At 52.9% G+C, this 24,922-nt stretch overlaps 9 protein-coding genes across 9 annotated transcripts; 4 read left to right on the top strand and 5 right to left on the bottom strand.

The window, feature by feature from the left end:
* Positions 1-598: 598 nt before the first annotated feature.
* On the bottom strand, positions 599-1,603 carry J4E85_000061 (uncharacterized protein; the record flags this gene model as incomplete). Its single annotated transcript, XM_051464355.1, has 1 exon — positions 599-1,603. One exon carries the CDS (start codon positions 1,601-1,603, stop codon positions 599-601), a length of 1,005 nt encoding a protein of 334 aa, XP_051330876.1.
* A 488-nt stretch (positions 1,604-2,091) lies between these two features.
* Positions 2,092-2,906, top strand: J4E85_000060 (uncharacterized protein; the record flags this gene model as incomplete). The annotated part of the gene is made up of 2 exons (XM_051464354.1): positions 2,092-2,336; positions 2,387-2,906. 2 exons carry the CDS (start codon positions 2,092-2,094, stop codon positions 2,904-2,906), a joined length of 765 nt encoding a protein of 254 aa, XP_051330875.1.
* Positions 2,907-6,204: 3,298 nt separating this feature from the next.
* On the top strand, positions 6,205-6,680 carry J4E85_000059 (uncharacterized protein; the record flags this gene model as incomplete). Its single annotated transcript, XM_051464353.1, has 3 exons — positions 6,205-6,244; positions 6,298-6,375; positions 6,433-6,680. The coding sequence occupies 3 exons, from the start codon at positions 6,205-6,207 to the stop codon at positions 6,678-6,680; spliced, it is 366 nt and encodes a 121-aa protein (XP_051330874.1).
* Positions 6,681-6,937: 257 nt separating this feature from the next.
* On the bottom strand, positions 6,938-7,920 carry J4E85_000058 (uncharacterized protein; the record flags this gene model as incomplete). Its single annotated transcript, XM_051464352.1, has 2 exons — positions 6,938-7,482; positions 7,590-7,920. 2 exons carry the CDS (start codon positions 7,918-7,920, stop codon positions 6,938-6,940), a joined length of 876 nt encoding a protein of 291 aa, XP_051330873.1.
* Positions 7,921-8,616: 696 nt separating this feature from the next.
* Positions 8,617-9,813, bottom strand: J4E85_000057 (uncharacterized protein; the record flags this gene model as incomplete). The annotated part of the gene is made up of 2 exons (XM_051464351.1): positions 8,617-8,986; positions 9,185-9,813. The coding sequence occupies 2 exons, from the start codon at positions 9,811-9,813 to the stop codon at positions 8,617-8,619; spliced, it is 999 nt and encodes a 332-aa protein (XP_051330872.1).
* Positions 9,814-11,387: 1,574 nt separating this feature from the next.
* J4E85_000056 (uncharacterized protein) lies at positions 11,388-13,365 on the bottom strand (the record flags this gene model as incomplete). Its single annotated transcript, XM_051464350.1, has 3 exons — positions 11,388-11,636; positions 11,991-13,252; positions 13,305-13,365. The coding sequence occupies 3 exons, from the start codon at positions 13,363-13,365 to the stop codon at positions 11,388-11,390; spliced, it is 1,572 nt and encodes a 523-aa protein (XP_051330871.1).
* A 675-nt stretch (positions 13,366-14,040) lies between these two features.
* J4E85_000055 (uncharacterized protein) lies at positions 14,041-15,201 on the bottom strand (the record flags this gene model as incomplete). Its single annotated transcript, XM_051464349.1, has 1 exon — positions 14,041-15,201. One exon carries the CDS (start codon positions 15,199-15,201, stop codon positions 14,041-14,043), a length of 1,161 nt encoding a protein of 386 aa, XP_051330870.1.
* Positions 15,202-15,803: 602 nt separating this feature from the next.
* Positions 15,804-16,944, top strand: J4E85_000054 (uncharacterized protein; the record flags this gene model as incomplete). Its single annotated transcript, XM_051464348.1, has 3 exons — positions 15,804-15,882; positions 15,953-16,717; positions 16,769-16,944. 3 exons carry the CDS (start codon positions 15,804-15,806, stop codon positions 16,942-16,944), a joined length of 1,020 nt encoding a protein of 339 aa, XP_051330869.1.
* Positions 16,945-17,843: 899 nt separating this feature from the next.
* Positions 17,844-23,190, top strand: J4E85_000053 (uncharacterized protein; the record flags this gene model as incomplete). Its single annotated transcript, XM_051464347.1, has 11 exons — positions 17,844-18,282; positions 18,352-18,795; positions 18,857-19,470; positions 19,535-19,560; positions 19,622-19,876; positions 20,712-20,830; positions 20,875-21,793; positions 21,841-21,938; positions 21,987-22,399; positions 22,445-22,931; positions 22,985-23,190. 11 exons carry the CDS (start codon positions 17,844-17,846, stop codon positions 23,188-23,190), a joined length of 4,020 nt encoding a protein of 1,339 aa, XP_051330868.1.
* Positions 23,191-24,922: the final 1,732 nt, after the last annotated feature.

Raw genomic sequence — 24,922 nt, 5'->3', positions numbered from 1 at the left:
TTCCGACATAGAATGCGCTAGGCTGTTTACAGTGGCCGTGCCTTATCGGACTTGTTTAATCTTCACGACCTACACAGCCATTTTTCAGTACGGTATCTGTCTTTTTATGTGCAATGTTCTTGTTCGCTGGCTCATTTGGGAGGTATCTGAGTACTTATGGGTTCTTATTGTTTCGCGTTTCGTTTACAAATTGTCAAGTACCATCACGTTACCCATGAGCCACATAGCTATATACGTATGTCCAATTCAGCCTGTTCATCTATTGCCACACTTTCCAACCTAGGACAGTGCAAGCTCTGCCTGACTTGGTGTCAAATGTAGGCTATGCAGTGACGTGAACACCGGGAATGAGTCGTCCCTCCAACATCAAAGAGCCAGGGTATCCGTTCTTGAATGTTAACATGGACGCACATTCATACGGAACGAAAAGAAACGTGAGTGAACGAGCAGGCAAGTTAAAGCATGCTCATCCACGAGCGTTGTGGATACTGAGGTCGCGTTCAAGTTCCGAGCTTTTATTATCCTCGAAGTCCGAGTACTTTTTGCGATATGCTTCTATACGGGTATCACAAAAGTCGGAATCAGTCATCTCACCTGTTCAGGTTCCCATGCCCCAGACAACAACGTTGCCATCGCCACCACCACTACACCACTCACGCCTTGTCTTGCAGAAGGCCACGGCGGACACGACATCCTTCTTCGCCTTGGTGGCTGGTGCAGCCGCTATACCTCTGACCTCCCTCATGTCGGAATGCTTGAATTTGTGCAGACACGTCCCCTCCAACATGTCCCAGGCAAGGACCATACCGTCATCACTGCCACTGATGACGACGCTGTCGTTCAAACCAAGAGTGCTCCTAACCCTCAAGTCCCTGTTCACAAAAGAATCGTCCTTGTACGTTTTGAGCAATTCGCCGTTGGTGCGATCCATGAGCCTGACGGTCGAATCCAACGAGCCAACCAGAAGCTCTGTGCCCTCCTTGCTAACGGCCAAACTCGTACAGCTCGGTCCCACGACGTCAACCTGACACGTACCCATCCTGATGTCATAACTTCTAACACGGCCGTCGACGCTCGCTGCTATAATATCCGCGTCGTGTACCGCGACATCAGAGATGCTGTCTTTGGCGTCGGAAAGCGTCATGATGGGCTTGTATGCGTTGGATTTGGTATCCCAAATCCTGACGGTGCCATCGAATGAGCCCGTCGCTATGATACTGTCGCTCTCGCCTCCAAAAACACCGCGGTTCACACGTCCGGCATGGCCAGTCCATCGGCGTATCGTCTGCGCCGTTTGAACGTCCCACAGAAATACTGTCTTGTCTCCACCCGTACTAACAAATTTGTCGTTGGCCGAGTTGACGTCGATGCTGAGGACTTCATAACCATGCGCTGTGTATTTGTTCACCAGACCTGGGGGTCGTTGCGAGGACGATGTTGGGGCGGTAGAGGTAGGCGGCGCTTTCGAAGGGTTGTAAAGACGGATTGTGCGGTCGGACGAGCCGGTTAGGATGTAGGTTTGGGAACCTGAGGAGTAGGCGACTACGTGAACGATGCCGCCGTGGCCAGTCAATTTGGCGATAGGCGTTGTTGGGAATGACATTACGCTCTGTGGGCAACCGCAGGCTGAGAAGTGCAGTACCAATCTGTCTGCTATCATTCGCGAACGCGACGGGGCTCTTGTTTGAGGAAGCGGAGGTTGTATTCTGATGCCGCAGCTATCGAAATATGGGTGTTCAGGACATTGTGGACAAGAAATTAGGGGCGATGTCGGTAGCGGAACAATTGCGCTCTGTTCCAGGGGTTCCTCCCTATCGTGAATGGTTATGCGATGCGCAACTACGCGAAAATGTCAAGGACATGCGGAGAGGGAGGAAAGTCGCACACGCGCCGTGCATCTGGTACCTGCCAAGGCCGAGGTGGGGCGATGACGCTCGATTAGCTCCCGCGACTTTTTGGTCCCTCAGCAATTAGCTGCCTATACACGTCTAAATATCTATAACAGCGCGCTCGCACTACAACCACGTATCGGCATCATCTTGTGCTCGTCCCATAGTAATTCCAAAATACCGCATTCCACGAGACCCCGCCATGTCACTCCAGCACCTCGACAGCGCCCCCAAGGCAGACGACTTCACCCCGCTATCAGAACACCAATCCCAGACCCCGACTTCCTTCTTTGGCGCAAAACCCGTCCTACATGCTCATTATGAGGGAATGACTCTGGTGACAGCTGCCGATCAGCTTAAACAAGATGCCGCATTCAGCAAATTCAGCTCGAAGCGCGAGGGCGAAGAGGATCTGGTCGAGGGCGTTGACATTTGGGTGTCTTCAGAGTAGGTCCGGCTGCTGCTTAGCCATGAATCATGCTGATATATGACTGCAGAAATGTCGTTCTGTTCCAGAGCACGCCCTCGCCCGTCGGCGTATCCATCCCGTTCCCATCCCTCGCGCTCCACGCAACGATGAAGTACAAGTCCACAATCGAGGCGCTATACGTAAATATCTCGCTCAACGATGCCGAATCCGTAAACGAAGACGATGACATCCATATGCTCGAAATCACCGTGCTGCCACCATCATACACTTCGAAACCCACAGAGACATGTATCACGGAGCTGTTCAATGCGCTGAACACTTGCGCTGATCTGCATCCCGATCCAGATGGCAGCGACGACGATGGCGATGACATACTGGATGATTCAGCGCCCGGCGCATCGGGTTGGATAACAGCGGAGAACATGGATGAATACATGGACGAAAATGGCAACTTCAGCGGCATGGTCATCGGCGAGGAGCTGGGTCCCGGAGCTGGAACAGTGAGGACAAGGGAAGATGTCGATGGAGACGCTAACGGAACAAACGGTGCGAATGAACACGGAGAAAAGTACTACCGTACTGGATAAATGTGTATGCATGTCAAGAAGTAAGGGAAATCGAAGGAGTCAAAAAGTATTATAAGAAGGATACCCGAGATACACCAGCAATTGGCTGCACTTCGGTAGCTGTGAGTGTCCACTCGTTTCGCCCTGTTCAGCACAATCACCCTCACACCTTCAGCAGACCACCTTTGCCACGCAGGGCAGTAACAGAGGACGTTCACCTCGTAATTCCCATCTCCAACCTCTTCTCGCCCCCCTCAACATCTCTCGTATAAACTGGCAACGGTTCCCGAACCACGCCAACCTCCAGACCTTTCTGCTCGTCGTTGATCATTCGTCTCGCTCTATTTTGCCATTCCGATTCCCCTACTTCGCGTTTGCCGATGAGTTTACCGGCTTTCACATTACGTCGTAAGCGGCGCTGGTACAGGAGGTAGGTAAGTACGATGACACCGAGAAGACTGATGATGAGCCCGACGATGATAGCTGTGCGGATCGATTCCTTGCTAGGTGCTTGAGTAGGCCGAGGGCGCGTGGTCGGCATATTAAAAGATTCGAAAGGATAACACCCGGTATGCAATGTGCTGATGGGCTTTTGCTTATGGCGAGGAGTTTTTGAGTAATACACAGGCCACTTGTACACAGGGACCTCCGATGACGCGAACAAATATTCTGATCTGCCCAATAACAAAACACGAAGTATGTGAACATGCAGTTAAGATGTTCTTGTCTTCTGGTGCAGTAAGATTCATCAGTCAGTTATCTTCTTGTACTTACAATGGTAGTGACTCACAGTGCAATGTAATCGCTCGTCACGGAACACGTTCACGATAGACCATGTACAGTAGTTGTGGGCAGTAGCAAAAGCAAGCTTGGGTACTCTGCTCTTCACATAATTTATTGGATCTACGGCGTAAGGCTGACCCTGACGCTGCACAACGCATACACCGATCTGACATTCGACCATCTCCTCAGCCTGACCGTTTGGCCTTACTTCCACCAATCAAAAGCCAAGGTATTTGCCAAAAAGCCCCAAAAGGCGTTTGTCCAGATGCAGGTTCGACGTACCCGCCGGATGTGTCGAATTTCTCCTCCCCTCTGCGTTTGTAAGAGTGTCGCTCATCGCCGTAGTTGGTCATAGTGCTGAGCCTCAGGCCTTGGCTAGGAAAAGAAGTGATCTGGAACGTTTGTCGGTGGGACTTGATACGCTGGCTGTCGAGTGCAGGAAGAGAAGTAACATATCGTCCGCTAGAAAGTAGCCTCCAACGCCAGGACGCCACTAATGTTTCTATCTTGTTGGAGACTGTGGCAAGGCCGGGTACGGAACTCGCGAAGGAGGGTTTGCAACAGGTGCAGGCTGCAGTACATCGGCGTACATTGGTGGCCATCCTGAGAATGAACCGCTATTCGCGTGGGGTGCAATCTCTGTATGCGCACGCCTATCCTCTCTCACAGCTTCGTGATATGCTGGAGGTACATCTTCCAAGGGTGCTCCTTCATTGTCCTGACCTCCACTGCTCCGCTCTCCCTGGTGTTGTCTTGCTCCAACTAGGTCTCCGCCATCTCCACTTCTACTGTTGTGGCTGTCTCCCCCTTGGGCACTTCTAGCTTCGCCGTACAGCGCTTCCACGTAACGCCGTTCAGTTGCGGCCCCTTCTTCCGCAGCCTGCTGGCTACGCAACTCGCTTAGGAGCATTGGTCTCTTTCTTTCTCGTGCTTGAGAGTATTGGGGACTATAGCAGCATCTCAGTAACGACAGGATAACGACGACTGCAATGACTATGCCGATAATGACTCCAACACGTTTGCCAATCGGCCAGCCATACCATCCGTCCGTTCGACAGCGGTTGAATTTGGATTGGATACACGCACGAATTTGATATCGATCGTGAGTTGTGTGGGCTGCACCCGAGAAAGATGCATGCAACCAGTCTTGGATCGTTGTAGGGGCAGGAGTCACGGTAGGTTTGGAAGGTGAAACGCCGGTCATGATTGCTGCTAAGGTGGCTCGAAAATGAAGATGGGCGCCATTACATCCAGTAGTTCTAGCCAGGCACAAGCCAACTATGTATGCCTCCAGGTATTGAGTCGCATATTTGCAGCTTATACTGGTTATGGATACCAAGCATCGTATTCCTATCGATCAAAACGCCACAGCTTGGGGTTTCCATCTCGTGCTTCCTAACCGAGCTGGTGCAGTTGCAGGATTGGCGGGAACATCATGTCATGAACCTGCAAGCGCACTCAGATCAGCCGCGTGACCTTGAGGCTGGGCTGTCGTTGCCCGAACACCCGGATGTCAGCCCTGTGAGGCTGATTTTGGCCGCATATCCGCTTGCTGACTTGGATGAGTGGTGTCGCGCTTCCACCGATTATTTTGCCAAGCCGGAGGAGATCTGAAGTGGAATCTTATCGCAGACCTGATATCGGAAAGACCTGTACCAAAGATGGTGTCGCATATTTGTTCTGTATCAGAGCTTTTGCTCGATCGGGGATATTCAGATATTCAGACATTCTCGTTTACTAGCAGTGCCAGTGAACGTGAATCCAGAGATAGAGGAAGCGCCGATAGATGCTCGCGTCTATGTGTATACCAATTTGCAGTGTCGACGTTCGTCGGTGAAATTGGAAGCCTGATTTCAGAGGTGGCCTAGAGGTACGAAGGTCTAGGAAAGCAGCAGGCATCGGCGGTGCAGGAATACGTTTCAGTCGACTGCGTAAGATATCGTGTCCCTGGCCATCATGTAAGGTAAAATTGTATACTTGGCCATGCTTAAGCGTTGCAGGAGGGACCGAGGAAAGGAAAGACATGCCGAAGCTCAACGCATCGCAGCCAGGCTGGGTACATCATGAAGGGCGACAACGATCGCAGATAGAACAAAACGGCATACAACGCCACAGAAGGGCGCTCATTGCTAGACGCGATAGGCTATGGGTGCAAGCTTCTTAAAGACAGTCAAGTCCTGCGGCGCGTTCGTTCCAGGTAACCGCCAACCTTACGCGTCAGCGTCACCATGCGCCATCCGGAGACATCCGCGCCACACTGTGGCTAGCCAATCAGCCACACAGGGACAAGGATCATGACGTTGAAGCATGAGCGCTCAGTAAGGTTTACGCATGGGCGTGATGGCCTTTGGGTTGTTTATAAGACCTGAGAATCCCCGCGAATAGCTAGTCGCGTGCCTTTACCAACTCGAGAAGTCACACAGTCCGGCGTGCGACATCAAACGCAGACAAACAGTCATCACCTGTGCAGACATCAACTATCGCAGCGCACAACCAAGTACATCACTACAGCGCGAAACAGAAGCCAGTCGCAAACATGATCAAAACGCTGCTCTTGATCCTCATCACAATCTTCAGTAAGCTTTACTCCTTTCCTCTTCCGAGTAAGTCCCAGCTAATCCATTCACAGTCCCACCCCTCGGTGTCTTTCTCGTAGCGGGCTGCGGCGCCGACTTCTTTATCAACCTACTCCTCACAATCCTGGGCTGTAAGTATCTTCTGTCAAACTGCTCATGAGACATGCGCTGACATCTCCTACTATTAGACTTCCCCGGTCACATCCACGCCTTTTACGTCGAATACGTGTACATCAAGCGACGCGACGAGATACGCGCGGGCATTTACAACGCGCGTCCAGCACCGGGTGTGTACAGTCAGAAAGTACAGAATGGAGGACACAAGAGCGTGCCTGTCGCGCCTGCGCCTGCGGGCGTAGAGGCAGGACATGGGGTTGTGCCGGCACAGCAGGGTTACGTTCAGCAGCAGCCACAGGGATACGGAACGGTGCATTAGGTTGAGAGTAGAGCAGTCGAGGACCAGGTCCCACAATAGAGCAGAGAGGTCGCCAGCCTGATAGGATGTGTTAGTCGCATTCAGAGGGAGAGCGTGTCTAATGGGCTTACACTTGGCTTTTGTGATCATCATTCTTATCGCGTTGTTTGTAGCACAACTCACTTATCTTGCTTCACGCTCAGGCTGCAACTGATCATGTCCTTGACATTGCTCGTAGTATTGTACATATATGTACAGTGTGAGACGCTCTCGTGGGTCTACCTCTTCTTGCCCCTGCCCTTCTTCTTGCCACCCATCATGGCCGCTGCAGCCCCGGCACCCTTCTTCTTCTGTCCCTCGGACGTACCCAGGGCAGCCTTCTGCCTGAGGTACATCCTGACGACATTCTCCACGCTTCCCCTGTCGTGCTTGACAGTCCTCATGTACGTCAACCTGGCGCGTCTTGCCCTCTTGGCCGCCCGCTGCACGACCTCTATGCCCTCTACCAGTGGGCTGTAGACTTTGTACCACATCTCCACGCCGACACGGGTAAGCTGGCCGCGCAGGAGGATAGCAGTGTCGGTACCGCGACGGCGGATGTTGATGCATACGCCAGCGAAGGGATCGCCGGTGCGTTGGCGCACAAGTAGGATGTCGCCGACTCGCGCGCATTCTGGGTTGTCCTTTGCGAAAAGGCGGGTTCGTGCTCCGGTGGGGTCGAGGAGGCTGATCTGCGAGGCATTTACGGCTGAGATGGGGTTGGGACAGGTTTTCTTGATGTTGAGCGTTGTGGGCCTGAAGACGGGTACGCCGAATTGATGGCCTGTGGGATAGAGTCAGCGCTTTCTTCGTCAGGAGATGACCGCCATGTGCCATCGCACCATAGTTCAGCATGCAGCAATATGGCCTGGCATCGAGGGGTGGCCGTACTCAATTGGTGGTCTACGCTCTTCTGCTTCATCACCGGCTGCCACTTGGAGTCGATGGGCTTCTTCTGTTTCCTGCGCTTCATTCTCACGAGTTCCCCGCCTGTGAACTGGCCATCCTCTCCGTATAGACGCGGATACAAGGCTCTGTGTAGCCGCTGGCTGAGATCCGGCTCCTGTGTTGACAGCCGCTGCTCACGCCTGGCGGGCAGTATGGGCGTCGTGGGCGCTGCATCGACAGCGACAGTCTCGGTACTTGCGAATCGTCTACATCGCACGGCTCGGAAGGCGACTCGCTGGGCTGTAGCCCGCGTGCAGGGTATGACGGCTGACATTGGCGGGCGGAGTTGCAGTCGTCGCCGCATAGAGTCCAGCTTCAGGAAATTCGAGGTCGCTTATGTCAGCAATCGTCCGTCCCGCATAGCCCAATTGCCTGGCCCCCCTTCACAACCACATGCTTCACTAATGGCCTCGTGCAACTCAAGTTGGCAACTGTTCGTATTTGTGTATCATTTTCATATTGGCTACAGTTCAAACACCGTCGCAATGCACCGATTGTAATCGGTGTGAACCTAGCCCGTACACCCACATCGCTTCCGTGAAACAGTCAAGTGGACATCTCCCTAGTGGAGTGATTAAGAAAGGACTAACTTTTGAAAATGCAGATCACCACCGCCCCTGGTATACCGCAGTGTATGCACACGCTGAAAAAGGCAGCCCAAACACCATGCTTGCGCGATGTCGAGCGAGGAAACCACGTGTGGTCAAGATAACGACATGGACCCGCAGAAAGAGCCCGGGATTGCCGCCCTAGGCATCCCATCACCATGCATTTTACCGCTTTTCTACCCCGATACTCCAAAGGAAAGGTAAGGCCAGACGCCGTTGAGATGCTACCGTCCGACGCCGAGGGAACCAAGTGGACATGTCGAACCGAAGGAATTAGAGTCGCGCCTGGTTGAGCTGCTCGCTTAGACCCAAGACAACGTTGGAATGCTGAAAAATCTCGCCCTGGAAGATGAAGCCAGCCGTCAGCAATTGATCTGTTCAAAGTCGATCTCGATCTCTCTCCTAGGCGTCTCTACCTCTTCCATCCAAGTGAGACCGTTGGCAGCCTCTTCCACAGGGAACACCTCCTGGGCATACTCCTCCATGGATCGGTTTCCCTCCCACAGTTCAAGGGATACCTTGGGAACGTCTGGCTCAAGATCGGGTCCAAAGTACGGTGCGCCCTTCTCGCCCAGTGTGTACTCCAGCGCGGAAAGGTGCTCCCGATAGCCTGTGGGTGTGGGCACGTTGATCATTATGGGGCCCCGCTTGTAGCGGACTGGTCTCCGGAGGCCCGTACTGAATGCTTTACAGACTTCTCTCGGGGTCATTGACGCAAATGCAAGCGGAATCCTGAGTCAGTCAGTACATAGTCCAAAATTACACGTGCCCTACAGGTATCTTGTGATGCAGCCACGTCATGGCAGCATGCGAGAAAATAGCGGAAAATTTTACAGTCGACCACCAGTGATGCTAAGCCACCAGATCGAACCACTGTGGAGACTGTCCGCATGATGTGGACCGGGATATGCAGATGCAGAACACGCTTACCGCTTGCCATTCCACTTTCGTGGACCTTCCTTAAATAGTTGGTAAATAGCTGGTCCTATATCATGTTCCGAGTCCAACCAGGGCAGAGGCTGATCTGGGTGGAATGGTGCTTGCCAGACGAAACTTCCATCGTACTGGTGCTCCATGCGGAATAGCGGGAAGTCGAGACCGGTAAAGTTGTTGTGGTAGATGCCGCAGTAAACAAAGGTTGCTGGCAGGCCGATTTGGCGAATGTACTGTTCGACGGTGAACTTGGGTGCCCATAGTGGTAGTGATCTCCAGTTGTTGCCAAAGACAGAGTGGTCGGGCATGCTAGAGTAGATGTAGTGTTGGATTCCGGCCTTCTTTGCGGCATCGGCAAGCGATCGACCAATCGAAACCTCGTCTCCCCAGTGCGTGGTATTTATGAATGCGCATTGCGCGCTCTTGAACAGATCGTCGAGAAATTTCTTGTCTTCTAGCGCGCCAATATAGACAGTAACATTGTCCAATTCCGACAGCTCCCGCGCAACTATTCCGTTCAAGTCTCGCATCTGCGCTCGTACTTGCCATCCTAGTGCGGCGGCCACGCGAATGAAGCTCGCCGATTGGCGGCCATTGCTGTTGATGGTAACGACGGTCCTTTGCATTCGTGTATCCTTGAGCGAGGATCTTGGGCGAAAAGAAGTGCTTTAGAGAATTTTTTTCGCGGTCCTGTGGAAGTTGCGACTTTCGGAAGGGTGGTTGTGGGTATATAAAACACAAACAGGGCCAAGGCGCGAGGATACCGGGCAGTCGTCACCTGGGGCTCCGGGAAGCAGGCAGTAGCTCAATGGCGGGTGAGGGTGAGATAAGGACTTGGTGTAAGGGTAGTGGTAACCTTGGGAGGGATTCGGTTCGGCGGCGTCAGCGATGCCGGTTCGGCGGGCAGATAATAACGTGCTTGCGACGCACAAAGGTGGTCAAGCCTCTGATAGTGCGATCGATGGCAGGCACGTGAGTCGCTTTATGCAGGGTTGCGCGAAGCTAGTCGTCGTGTTCTGAGGTTGAGGTTGCGGTCCGATTCCTTTACCTTTGACGTAGACACACGCAATGTTTAAAGAGCAGAGCTACGGTCAAAGACGCCGACCGGAGAAACAGGAGAAGCTCGAAACGAGCTGTTTTTTTGTATGACATTACAGCCAAGTTTGGGCTCGTCATTTGCATTGCTGGGAAAAGCCTTACCTAATAGTCCACCCGCAAGGGCGAATAGGCTCCGCTTGACATCGCGAACACCTGACCGCGGCCACTACTTACCACAGTTGGCCAGCGCAATATGCCCGTAGTGGTCCACTCTATCACTCGAGACTGTTCGAGTTGCTCTACTGGGCCATGGCGGAACAATCTCGCAGAATCGCCTTTCGTTTTTCGACACGCCATACTATGCATACACAAGCGAGCAGCGTGCACTATCATCCGACTGCAACGAGCTTGGTAGGCTAATTCATAGACGAGCGCTCCACATTCGAATCTGCTCGTAACGCAGAGAAATCGATGAGGGGCAGTGTCTGCGAGTCAATGCGGGGATACACTAAGTTCAGGGACCGCGAATGACGGATATATGGAGCCGTCAGAAACCGCTGCGCTGTACACGTTGCTGAACTCGGAGCCATCTACCGTCACCTGTAGGAAACGTGCTATCAACGGGTTACCCCGAGTGTAAGGGACATCACGGTGTCGGTTCTTGGCACAGAGATTTCTTTTACTAACTGAAACAAGCTCCCGAGGTCTCCATGCCTTTAGCGGGACGCCCTGGTCGATGTACATCTTCAATCTATATGCGGACACGCACTTGAATAACTTCCCCACACGCATGGCGGGTCTATCCAGCACCATCGTTTGGTGTATACCTTCATGTCCACGTCGACCCCGGCCATACCAGCGTTACTGCACAACTGCGGTCGACCACGAGTGCTCCTATCAGCGGCAAGATTCCGAGTGGGTTGCGCTCCATGATAGCAGCCGGGATATTGTCGCGTAACTCCAATGATTCACCTCTGTCAACGCCGCAGCATTCGTCGGGCTGATTCCGGTGCGTCACCAGACTCTGGGGACCAACGTGCCATATATGGCGACATTTCGAGGCGCCATGCATCCATCATATAGACAATTTGCTCGCTAGGCTGCAGCCAACAAGCAGCCACAATCAACCGTGCTCCCAGCAGTGCTCAACGTGCTGCACATTTCAGCCAATCACACGGCTCCAAACTTCAGCGTTGCCGTCGCCCTCTGACGCATGCAGCTTTGCGGCACTGACTTCATCGCTGTGAAGATGGGCTCCTGCGTCGATTAATGTCTGTACGTGATCTGGTAAGCCAGCCGCTGCGGCCAAGAAGAGCGGGGTATTTCCTGATCGGTTTCGAAGATGCACAGAGGCGCCTTGGGCCAGAAAGTCGCGCAGAATCTCAACGTTGGGGCTTGTTGCCGCAAGATGCTACACCGGCACGTCAGCAAGGAACGCAATCTCGCTCAGACGGATTAAGTCGCTCCAGAAGCGAATGCAATGCGGTGATGGGCTGGAAGATAAGCGACTGCGTCTCACCGCACTACTGGGGCACAACTGTGAGCTGTTTGGCTCTGTCCCTCTGAGCCGGCGGCGTCTCGTTCCTTTATCTTGATAATGGTGTATGCGTTACGAGCCGTGCAGCAAATATGGTGCAACCCTTCCGATACCGGCTCTCGCATGATACAGGAACAGTGAAGGTCTCAAATTGCGTGCTGTTGTTGGAAGGTGACTCGGAGGGCAGAGATAGTCATAAGGATGCTGAGTGGATGGAATGGCACTTACTACAGGGCTGTTCATTTGATAATCTGCATCGTTCAACAACCAGCGAGGCTCTCCTCGAATTATGTCTTTTGTCGCTTGCAGGTCGCCCTTTTGGACAGCATAGCCGAGCGCTGTGAGACTTGAAAGCTCAGGGGTAAGGACACCACTTCTTGACGGGTGTTCGAAATGTGTCCTTGTAGTCTCAGTGAGCTCGCCACGTAAGGAAACGGACATGCGCTTCGCAACCTCTTCGGGGGTAGCATCCGGTAGCGCAAGGAGGTATGCCAGCTTAGTGAGCGCTGCCTCTGAGGTTAGATCCTGGCCGAAAACGACGCCTGCACGACCGAGGTACGCTCCTGGGGCGTATAGAGCGCTGACACTGCCGCTCAGACATTGTGTTACATTCACAATCACGATCCCTCTCTTTACCGCATCCGCTAAACATCGCGTCATTGCGCTGTCTGGTCCTCCGGGGGTATTTCCGGCTCCAAAAGTTTCCAGTACCAGTCCTTTGAGGCCTTCCAAGCGTAGGACTGCATCTACCATTGCAGGTGTAATACCTGGGAACACACGCAGGCAAGCTACGTGTGCTGTATCCAGACTGGTTTGTATAGTAAAAGGTCTTAGATCGACAGACCTATGAACGCGATGCCACAGGACATTCGTCTTGGTAGATGAGACAGTAGCCAACGGTGGTAGATTGGGGCTACCAAATGCGTCAAAGTCTTCTGCAGATACTTTGGTCGCGCGATTTCCTCGGAACAACTTGAAGTTGAAAAATAGACACACTTCCGGTATCATAAAATGTCCAGCAATGATCAGAGAGTTCAGGAGGTTGTCCTGTGCATCGGTTTGCAAGTTCATCATTGGCGCTTGAGATCCCGTCAATATCACCGGCTTCCCCAGATTATGGAACATGAAACTCAACGCCGACGACGTGTACGCCAGAGAGTCTGTGCCATGCAAGATAACGAAACCATCGAAGAGTTGGTAGTTTCGCTGCACCGTCCGGGCAATTTGATCCCAACCAGTGGAGTCAATAGAGCTACTATCGAGCAACTTTTCAAATTCGAGCACGCAGTATCGCACGCGGCGATCATAGGTGCTGACTGGAGTTCTAAGACTTTGAACGGCTTTGCGTGTGCCCTTATCGTCGGTAACAATCTCCAAAGGCTCGGGGTACGATCCATCATTGAAGACTGGTCTGGGTGCAAGTCCAGCTTTGAGGAAACCCCGCGCAGGTACCAGTCCGTCTGGAGATTTGCGCATGCATATCGTGCCGCCTAGTGAGGTTAGTACAGACGAACACATAATGTCCACTCCATGAATATATACCCGTTATGACGATCAAGACCCGTGACTCTGGCAGTTGCAGCTCGGGATACTGGTCGTCCATCTCGTCCACGCGCTAGAGGATCGAAGTTGTCGTAGGGCTTATCTTTGTCAGGCGGAGACTTGTGGATGCGAGCAAGCTATTCGGTGCGAAACAAGCAATGCTGTGAGTGGTAGCTGGGTTCTGTCGATCGAGATCCGTCTGACAAGGTAGTGCCTTTGAAGGTTCGTCACGATCCGGTACCGCACAAAGCAAAAAAGATAAGAGCCACCTTGGGACACAATCTTGGCAAGATAGCGAGTAGCGTAGCGCAATTCACTCGCAGCGATACCTACTGACCATCGGAGAAATGTTGCAAATCGTCGTGATCAAGTTGCCCTTTCCCATCGGGCCGAAGTAGCAGGTTCGACCATGCGACCCACCTTTAGGTATTCTGATTACCCCTACAAAACCGTCCGTATTACCCCTTCGAAACTCGATTCTATTACCCCTACGAAACTGAAAATTTGCATCGCAAAGCCAGGTCTGATCATGCTCGCGTTAAGAAGGCCCGCAGCTGCATGGGAACCATCGGCTTAAGAGATCCACGCGTTACGTCACGAAAACCGCAAAATTTAGATGCGTACAGTACCACGTGTGAACGCGATTGGAAACAGTATCTACAGTACCACTACCGCATAAGTCTCTGTCATGTGTGCGCCTTGCACTACTTTGACTTTCATCAGCCTGGCCCAGACCTCACGATGCGCCCTTCGCGGCTTCCTTGGCAGCATTCGCACGCGCCTTCTCTAAAGCCTTGACTTGTTCCCAGTTGTTTTTCACCCACTTGAGCACAGCGTCTTTGTTATCCGCCGATACAAATTTGGACCAGATTGTAGGCTCACCAAGGTTGGGCTCAGACGAAATGCGCGGCTCGTTATCCCGGAACACGACCCAACGCCTCAAGCCCTTCAGAACGAGAGCGAGAGAGTTGCTCTGTATTGGGACTGTGACTTTGATCTCCTTCCAGAGCTCTTCTTCCGCCGTCTTGAGGTGATGATCCCTCATCATAGTGTCGTACTCATCCTGCTTCTTGAAAACTGCAAGAGCCTCTTCCAGTACTTGCTGCTTAGTCCACGTGTTTGCATCACCTCTGTCGGGATGCGCTGGCATGTAGTCCTCTACAAAACGCTGGTACATGGGCCGCTTTGCTTGCCGGGCTCGATCGTTGTGCTTCTCGACACGCCCTTGGAAGATTTTGTGCGAAAAGAACCTCCCGCTGGAAGCCCAGTCAAAGAGATCGTCTTCATCCTTGAACCCTGACCAGTATTTTGCGACATCCATGCCGTAGAAAGCGATCGCGAGATTTGGATCTCTTGTGAGAAATAGCAGTGCTTTCTTCTTGTTGTATGGCTCAATCTCTTCGACTCGTACATGCAGGCCCTGGTCATTGCAGGTGAGACCCAGCGGACGATGAGAGACGCCAATGATTTGCACGAGGTCAGCGTCGCCTTTCATGAAGCGCGTCCATTCGAAGAGCTCAGCGCTTTCCGGGGTTTCATCTCCAACTGAAAGTTCGACGTCGACTTGCACGTGTGCATCTGGTATTTCGGGATGTCGCACCGCGTAGGAAGAGGACCCGCCGCGTGGGAGATGGATATCGGCGTCGAGAGTCTTCTGTATTGCTGCCCATATCCCCTCTTTGGTGTTGGGTGGCCGAATGCCTTCTACCAAGAAGTCGATGTCCCCATGGTCTGTCTTGGCTGGAGCGTCACGCGGGACGACAACGCGTACGAATAGTGTTTCCAGAAGGCCTTGATACTGCGCGGAGAGCGTCTTGTACAGTGCTGGTCGCAGGCGAGGGACCTTGATGGGTCTGCCGGAGTCTGTTGGAACATTCGCGAACGCGAGACCTCCCATGGCTACCTAGGTACCTAAGTAGCGAGTATTGCGCAGATCGTTGTCGGGCCTGGTAGAAGCGGATTGCGTGTTGTTCTCGTTGGACCCTGATTGCTATGACTACAATCGTCGAACAGAGGCAGTAGCGAGCTTATATGGCACTGTGGGGTGTCGGGTGTTGCCTATCGTGAATGTACCAGAGCGCACTGCCACGAGCGAAGCTGTGGCGGAGTGAATGAAAGCAAGTCATTTCTGTGACTCCCAGCCACCCTAAGGGCCTTCTGCTGACGTGCCTGCCGCGTTAAAATAATCACGATGTAGATTGATTTTCCGCGCCATAGAACTTCGCGTCGGTCTATCGTGTCGACAAAGCAGGACAGATAGATGCGTTCTGCTGCCAAAAGGGTGCAGAAGCCGGGATGAACGTGTGCACGGGTGCGTGGGGCCGAGCACCTCCGCCTTTTTAAGTGGGCCCCGTCGCGCAAACATCCCTGCAGCAGTTCGGAAATTTTATAAACAATGCTCACGGCTGGAGTCTTTCGTCATTCCACCAAGATTTAATGTCTGAAGTGTCTGATTGTTGCTCACCCGGCGGCAGCTGCTCGAAACCCATGGATCACCAAATGAATGAAGTAGACGTCGCTCGCTTCGAGGAGCTTGCGGCTCTTGAGCACGAATTCGAAGACGTAGAAGAGGAAATCAGTAAGTTGCGATTCCATTTCCATCACGTCGCGTCTCGAGAAAGGGAGTCGCATTGCTAACCCCATCGCAGTCCGCCAAGCCGAAGCTCTGCAGGGCCCTCTCTACAAGAAGCGCGCCGACTTCGTAACAAAGATCCCGCACTTCTGGTCGCTCGTCTTCGAGCAGGCGCCGCCCGAGATCGACAACTTCATCCAGCCCACCGACTCCAAGGTTTTCGCCGAGTGTCTCGATACTTTTGAGGTGTCGCGGATCGAGCTCAACGACCCCAATGGCTCCCCGCGCAGCTTCTCGCTCAAGTTCGGCTTCACCGACAACGAATACTTCGAAGACAAGGTGCTCGAGAAGAAGTTCTGGTTCAGGAAGACCAAGGACTGGCAAGGTCTAGTTTCGGAGCCTGTCAAAATCAACTGGAAGAAGGACAAGGACCTTACCGGTGGTCTCACGGATGCGGCATACAAGCTGGGCGAGATGAGGAAGAAGTTGGCAACCGACACTGCCAACGGCGTTGCGAGGAAAGAGGAGGCCAAGACTAAGGAATATAAGAACCTGGCCAAGAAGATCGAAACAGCTACAGACGCCTCTGTTAGCTTCTTCGGTCTCTTCTCTTTCGTCTCCGGCTATCGCTGGGTCAGCGCACAGGAGTCAGCACAGGCTGCCAAGGAGGAGAAGGAGAGGTTCGAGAAGATCAGGCGAGGGGAGAAGGTCGATGACGAGGATGAGGCTGAGGACGAAGAAGACCCGCAAGACTACCAGGAGATCGAGGTCTTCCCAGGCGGCGATGAGGTTGCTACCATCCTCGCCGAAGACATGTGGCCCAACGCTATTAAGTACTACAGTACGTGGCATGCGCTTAACTACTCTTCATCCTGTCGCTAACGGATCACAGAGAGCACATTCGACGAAGACGAAGACGACGAGGAACTGTCCGATTTGGATGTCATGGATGCTAGTGACGATGATGACGACGACGACGAACAAGAACCAGTCGACATTCGTGCATTGGTGGGCAAGGGTCGCAAGTCAGAGCAAGAGCCGCCCTCGAAGAAGCAGCGCAAGGCTTAAATAAAACGAGTCACCATGAGCTCCTCGGGACGACTTCCCACCTTCGTCATATAATACGGCGAAGACCATATACCCGGAGAACCTAGTGACGTTCTGCTAGGTCTCTTTTACGTAGCGATGAACTGAATAAACCTCCTCGGTCAAGCCCGACAATTGCATACTAAAGGTGCGCCTGGGCAAAACGACACAATGCCCTTCTGTGGTATCCAGAATCTTTGTGTCCTCCACCCGCAGCACCGCTCCATTGTCAAATTGCGTCCTTTCGTCCCGTGTTTCCTTCTACCGATCTTACCAAGCTCCGGTCGGCGGACCGTTCATGCCTTCTGTTCTGCCGCTCACCTTACCATCTGGGTACACAGCTTCGTACGACGTCTTTTGGAAGCTCAACAATCAGTCAAGATGGTTGTTGCTTCCCCGCAATAGCTCCGTGCATGGCTTCGAGAAGCTTTGCCTCCACCAATCAATCAGCAGCAGCTTCGATCTATTCCTCATTCGGCACGGAAATTCACTCCGCCAGTTCCGCTGGCCTGTCCGTTGATGACGTTTGCAGTCTTGGTGCAAATCCTCACGCTCGAGCATTCGATACCGCAACGAAGCTTGGAGCTTACATTAGCTCCTTGGGATTGACCAACGATTGCCTTTGTAGCCTTTTGTAATCCACTATATCGGGTGCACAAAGATGATTTTGAGCACTTTCTTGAGGGGTACCATGCACGCCGAGCTCAAAATTTCCGGGTAATCTCCATCGATCAAAGGTTTCCGTCAGCGGGGAGCACAATGAAACCACCCGGTATGATGCGGATAGATCTAGTAGAGGTACATAGGTACTTATTTAAATAGTCTCTGGATCCGTTCATAGTGGCGCAACATCTCGTGCTATTCCACCTTGACTCTTCAAGATGGATCAATTACTGTCGGTCTTGAGCCTTCTTGTCTTCGCCGCTCCTGCCACTGCCCAGAGCAACGGGACAGCTACTATCTCTTATGTCTTGCCTTCAGGCTACAGTACCTCAAGCTTCAACGCCTCCGCACAGCCCACAGCCTATACCCGCACTGATTTCGGACCCAATGCACTCGCCTCGCTCTGGGACATGGTGGGGCCTATCGCTACAGGACCCATCACGACTACCGTTGAACCAACAGCAGAGCCAACCGCATATCCGCAGCCAGATCCTCAATACTATCACGCTCTTGTAGGAAGCGGATATCCCGAGGTACAGGGCTTGAAGCTCCCCGAGAACTTTCAATGGGGCTTTAGTTCTTCCGCGTATCAAATCGAAGGTGCGGTCAAGGATGAAGGCAGAGGACCCAGTATTTGGGATTTGCTGGCACACCGGGGTAAGTTCTGACTACACGATGTGCATGCGAGACATCATGATAAGCTGACTTCGTACCTCTATCTCGCAGTTCCCAACTATGTAGCCGATAATACCACTGGCGATATCGTTGATCAACATTACTATCTGTATAAGCAGGATTTCGCTAGACTAGCAAGTCTAGGAGTCAAAGCCTTCAGCCCTAGCTTTTCATGGCCGCGCTTTTTCCCCTTTGGACATGGCCCGGTTAATGAGGAGGCCATTGCGCACTACGACGACGTGATCAGAACCATGCACGAGAATGGCATCCATCCAGCGGTAACGCTTTTCCACTGGGATACTCCACTCGCCATATTCAATGAGTACGGCGCCTGGACTGACCGCCGCGTCGTGGATGACTTCTTCAACTATGCTAAGTTCGTCATCACACGGTATGATGCCTACGTCGACGAGTGGTTCACGATCAATGAGCCCCAATACTGCAATTGGCAATACGCCGGGTATCCGGCAGGTGAATACTACCCAGCGCCAAATGGTAAGTCTCTTCATACGAACTGCATGTGAGACATACACTGACTTCGTTTACCACGGCTCAGGCGTTACAGGCGGCAATGAAGCCCGCTTCCTTTGTGGCCACCATACACTGCTAGCGCACGCAAAGGTGTCCAAATGGTACCATGAAGAATTCAAAGGACGCGGCCGCATGACCTTCAAGAACAGCGGTAACTACTACGAGGCCAACAGCACAAAACCAGAAGACGAAGTTGCACGCCAGCGGAACTTTGACTTTAGCATTGGCTGGTTCGGTGGGCCATGGACTGACGGTGACTACCCGCAATCGCTCAAAGACACACTTGGTGACCTCTTGCCCGAGTTCACACAAGAGGAAAAGAACATGATCAAAGGATCGTGCGACTTCTACGCCATCGATCCCTACTCCAGCTTCTTAGCTTTTGAGGTTGATGGCGGGCTGGAGTCATGCACAAGCAACCGGTCACACCCGTCCTTCCCTGACTGTGCTGGTTCAGCAAGTGTAGCCCCCAATGGCTTCCCTATCGGTCCTGCCGCCGACCCAGCCATGTCGTGGTTCTACTCTGCACCTGCCGGCGTGCGCCGCTACCTCAAGCACATTACTCAGGTCCTCTTCCCATCGATCCCGGACATTGTTGTGAGCGAATTCGGGTTTGCAGAGCCTTTCGAAGGGCAATGGGTAAGTTCTGACTGTACGAAGTGCATGTGAGACATATACTGACTTCATACCTTTACCTCTTCAGGAAAACCTGAATTCTGCGCTTTGGGAGTAAGTGTTTCTGTGCGAACTGCATGTGAGACCTACGCTGACTTCGTACACCTACATTTAGTTTGAAGAGAGCGGACTACTTCCAGCAATATCTAGACAACATTTTGCTGGCGATTCATGTGGACGGCGTCAATGTGACTGGAGCATGGGGGTGGTCCATTCTAGACAACTTCGAGTGGGCGCTTGGTACATCGGTCCGGTTCGGAGTGCAGTACGTGAACTACACGAGTCTTGAGAGGACACCCAAGGCGAGTTTGTTCCAGTTCCTCAACTGGTTCAAGGAGCATGAAGCGGGCGGGAACGCGACGATGAGGGTGTAGGAGAAGGAATGGGGTAGTAACAGTGCTACTGTGAAGTTGGAATCAAAATTATGATCATGTAAATCTTGTCATCTTTGAACAATCTGTGGTTGTTTGAAGAATGTGTGATGTTGGTTGATGGGTGATGGTGGTTGATGGATCCGCATGACAGCGCGTACCCTGTTCCACATGACGTGTTGCCCTTGTCTGTAATGGCCGGAAGGCAGCCTGGAGTGAGGCATGACGCGTCTACGGCCACAGTCGACGCCAAAGCAGCAAGGACGAGCTCTTAGGCGTCCTTGTGAGTCGTGCCGGCCATGGTGCGGGCGTTAGCTCCCTCCCTTATCGCGCGATTAGGTCCCTTGTGACAATGCGGATCCACCCGAGCATCTTGGTGCGCATGCCTGCCTGGGACCATTCCACGCAACATGTTGTGACGATGCCGTTTAAACTGACTGGATGACTCAGAGAGTGGACGTTTCTACCTTGAATGCTTCCTGTGGTGTAATACTTGCGCTGCTTTGGGCCATCTCTCGCACATCGTGGCTGCCACTTGGCACATGAGCTTAACGCATCCGGTTGCACCTAGGTCCCCAGCTACGGACCTCAAACTGCCAACAACCATCAAGACGACCACTAGAAGCTCCCACGGCGTGCACACGACGACTATCGGACTTCCCCTGTTTGGCGCAGCTCGAGCGTTTGTGATAGCATCAAAGGTGCCCAGCCCCGACGACAGCATCGTCATTGCTCGGCTCGTGACATCGCCAGCTGCTCCAAACCTCCGAGCGCACCTCCGCAAGCTTGCCCACCTCTCCACCGTCTACTACGCCGACTCCACGCGCACTCCAGCACAGCGCCTCGCCTCGACGCTGCCTATGCTCTCTTCCTAATCCCCAAGCCAACACCCCTCCAGGCACGGCGCTGCCACCAACCCATACCCGCGTCATCTGCGGGTAACCAGACCCAGCGTTCGTCCTGGCAGACGAAATCGCCCCAAACCCTCCCTCCCCAGCCGCCTCCGACCACCCATCCACCCCGACGTCCCCCGCTTCTTCTTCCCCAGTCATCTCTGCCCCCTCCAACCAGCCCGCACCCGCCGCCCGAGCCTCCAACCACGCACCCGCTGCCGCTATCCTGTCATCCGACCAGACTCCAGCCGGAAAGCGCAGGCACAGCTTCTCTGCGAGCGACGACGCCGAAGACGAGCCCCTCACCAGCGGCACCCGGGGCAGCTTATCCCGCCACATCTCGAAGCGCAGGCGCAGACAGGAAGGGAAGATGCGCCTTGATAACGACACCTCCAAATCCTCACAATCGCCCTCGCGCAACTTCGCAAACGGATCGTCACAGTCGTCGGGGCACAGGTCGCCCCTGGCCAAGGGCGCGAATGGAAGCACACACGGGAGGAACGAGAGCAATGGCTCCTATACGAATGGAGGTCCGGTAGCGAACGGGGGATCAGTGCCTGCAACTTTCTTTGGCCATGACAGGGAAGAAGTGACGCGGATACTGATACAGAGTCTGACCGACTTGGGCTACCACAGTGCTGCGGGCGCACTATGCAAGGAGAGCGGCTTCCAGCTCGAAGGGCCCACAGTTGCGGCATTCCGAACTTCGGTACTGAACGGTGATTGGGAGGAAGCCGAAGAGCTGCTGTTTGGGTCAAATACACACCACACCGGTGGTGGTGTTGGTCTAGACGCTCCCTACGGAAGGCCCTGGGGAAAGTCGACATCTCAGCCCAGCTCGCAGCGTTCTACAGGCTTGACTCTAGCCGAGGGCGCAAACCGCGAGGTGATGCTATTCTGTCTGAAGCAGCAAAAGTACCTCGAGTTGCTTGAACGGAGAGATCTGAGCAAGGCACTTGCGGTGCTTCGGCAAGAGTTGACGCCGCTTCATCGAGATGTGGGAAGGTTACACGCTCTTTCGGCGTAAGTATCATCCTGCCATCAGACGTTATCCAGCTAACGCTTCGTAGGCTTATGATGTGCCAATCTGCGGAAGACCTCAGAAATCAAGCTCAATGGGACGGCGCTCGCGGTGACTCACGGATGCATCTGCTTTCTGATCTTTCCAGTAAGCACCAAGTCCCAGACTATGGCGATTCATACTGACATCCTGTAGAATCAATTTCGCCGAGCATTATGATCCCGGAACACAGGTTAGCAGTACTGCTAGATGAAGTAAAAGATAGCTGGATCGCAAATTGCCTATACCACAACACCGCCGCGTCACCGTCACTCTATCTCGACCACAACTGCGAAAGGGATGACTTCCCAACAAAGGCTGTTCTTGATTTGAAACACCACACGGGTGAGGTTTGGTACTTGCAGTACTCAAACGACGGCACAAAACTTGCATCTGCAGGCGAGGACCAGACAATCATCATCTACGAAACCAACACATACAAGGTGTTACATCGACTCGCAGAACACAGGAAATCTGGCGTCGCTCATCTTGCTTGGAGCCCTGATGACACAAAGATAATAACATGTTGCTCGCAACCAGAGAACTCGGCGAGGATATGGGATGTCAAGGTAAGGCGGCAAGATTGCTCTGATAGCTCCGACTAAAACTAGCAGACCGGTGTATGCATACAATGTATCAACGACTTCACCTACCCATGTACCACGGCGGCTTGGGATCCGTCCGGTACACGGATTATTCTTGGATCACAGGACGACAACATGGGCTGTAGTGTTTGGGACCTCGACGGGAACCTCAAGCACAACTTCGCCGATGATGGGAAGCTCCGTGTAAACGGCCTCGCATTGTCATCCGACGGCCAGCGATTAGTCGTCATTACAGAGAGCGCGATTGTCGTGTTTGATTATGCCACTTATGAGAGGATTGCCGAGTTTCAGCTTGATGGTACAAAGTTGACGAGTGTTACGATCAGCCAGGATTCACGGCATATGCTCGTTAGCATAAGCCCGGATCAGATCAAGCTCATGGAAATCGACACTGGGGATGTAATACAACGCTTCGAGGCACATGCTCAAAAGCAGTTCATGATACGATCAGCGTTTGGCGGCGCCGATGAGAACTTTGTAGTCAGCGGCAGCGAGGGTATGTTTGTCTCGTCTTTTCATGCAGGATCATTTGCTAACACACGCTTTCAGATTCACGAATATACATATGGCGCTCCAATGGCCTCCTTATCGAAGCTCTCGACGCACACTCCAACGGCTGCGCCAATAGCGTAGCGTGGCACCCCAAGGATCCTACTACATTCGCTTCTGCTGGCGATGATAAACGAATCAGGATCTGGAAACCAGCTTCCGCGTCACCAATGCCATCGAGTAGCAGTAACGGTTATGCAAGGTAGAATGGGCCGCTCACCTGGTGTAATTTGCATGTAAGGGTTCACGTGTGGTTTGCGTGTGATGTCCTGTACGATGGTTGGTTTTGTGTTCTGTTGCATCAACTTTGGCGTCAGAGGCCCATCTGAGGACTCACAGCATGGCTTATTCTTGGGTATGTGGGCTCTAGTTAGCATTCATTGGGCAACCTGTGCTCCCCCTTCGGTATGATGTACGTTATTCATTAGACGCTATCTTCATGGGTTTCATTATCTGTTCTTGATTGAACGAATTGCTATAGATGCAAATTTACCTGCAGTCACCCAACTTCTCAACTCCTCCGTTACGTCCCGATCTCCCTTGACACAACTACGGCCTCCCTTTCTTTACGATATTCCGCCCACTTCATCCCTATCAGCGCGGCATCTACCGTGTCATCCGGTTTACGCTCCCATATCCAACACACCCCGTTCCCACCATGTCGTCTCGCAACCCTCTTTTCACCCACCCATAACTCCTCCAGTGCTTCCACCTCACCAAATGCTAACCTCGCAACGTTGTTTTCAGCTGCAACTCTCCTTCTCTCGTTTCCCTTCCACAACGCCTGTCTTGCTTCTTCCGTCTTACATTCCATGACTGCTCGTTTCCACACCGCCCGATACCCCATATCAAGATATTCGATCTTGCTGACTTGCAGCGTCTTGAGCTGTTTCAAGCCCTGACCCAGAGTACGCATTATCAATGCGACATCGGATCGATAGCAGTACGACTCGCTGCGCAAGACGAGGTGACGAATATTCGGAAATGTCGTCGTGAGGAAGGTAATTTCGGCCATAGACCATGCCGCACTTCCATCAAAACTTCGTAGTCCCACTGCATACTGGCAATATGGGTCGTCCTCTTCCTTTCTCAAGCTGGACCGCGGAATCATCTCGAACAAATCCTTCAGCTCGGTATACTTGTCCATTGCACAATCCTCACCATCGCCCTTCCCCTTCACCACTAATGTCTGCAAATTGGGGCAATGCTGCACCAGAAACGCGGCACTGCTATTCACAACCAACGTCTCCACGCCTCTCAACTCAAATCCAGGGAATCGGGATGAAAGTGAAGAGTCGGTAAACGCAGCGGAGAAGACATCCAGACTCCGGCTCATCATCCTCACTTCCAATCGATTTAGCTGCGGTAACGAATGCATAAAGGCAAATAGATCGAGAGCGTCGCTACTGGACACGTAGGCGCCGGAGCACCACCACCATAGACTGCCAAACATGTCGATCTTGAGCGCGCGAGCTTGGTGCAAATGTGGTGTTAAGACGTCCGTGTCTAGGGCTTTGAGCGGCGCGGTGATGCGTAGGGTTCTGAATAGTCGCGGAACGAGGAGGGCGTGGAGACGGCGATTTGCTAGTTAGAGTTGTTTCCATGGAGTTTCGCCGTGTTGGTGGTGATGGTGGTCCAGGAAGTCGCATATGAGCAGCAAGACGTCATCGCACAAGTCGGGGAGAGTGAGTGGCTTGTGTAGTGATGGGAGGAGTGTTGGGTCAATGAAGCTGTCGACTCGCGTCTCTCTTGTTTTGGGTGTCATTGTGTTGTTCCGGTCTCAAGTTTGAAGAAGATCGTGGTCTTGATGTCTACTTCATGATGCTTGATATCGTCAACGAGAGCGGAGATGGAAGTGAGCTAAGCAGCTACCCCACGTTTTAATGCACACTTGTTACTTGGAGAGGCTAGTTGGGTTGAAGCTCTTAGATTGTCCAA

The sequence above is a fragment of the Alternaria conjuncta genome (assembly GCF_024043145.1).
Source record: "Alternaria conjuncta strain BMP 0040 chromosome Unknown scaffold_1, whole genome shotgun sequence".
Lineage (NCBI taxonomy): Eukaryota > Fungi > Ascomycota > Dothideomycetes > Pleosporales > Pleosporaceae > Alternaria > Alternaria conjuncta.
This window is presented reverse-complemented; position numbering and strand designations above follow the sequence as displayed.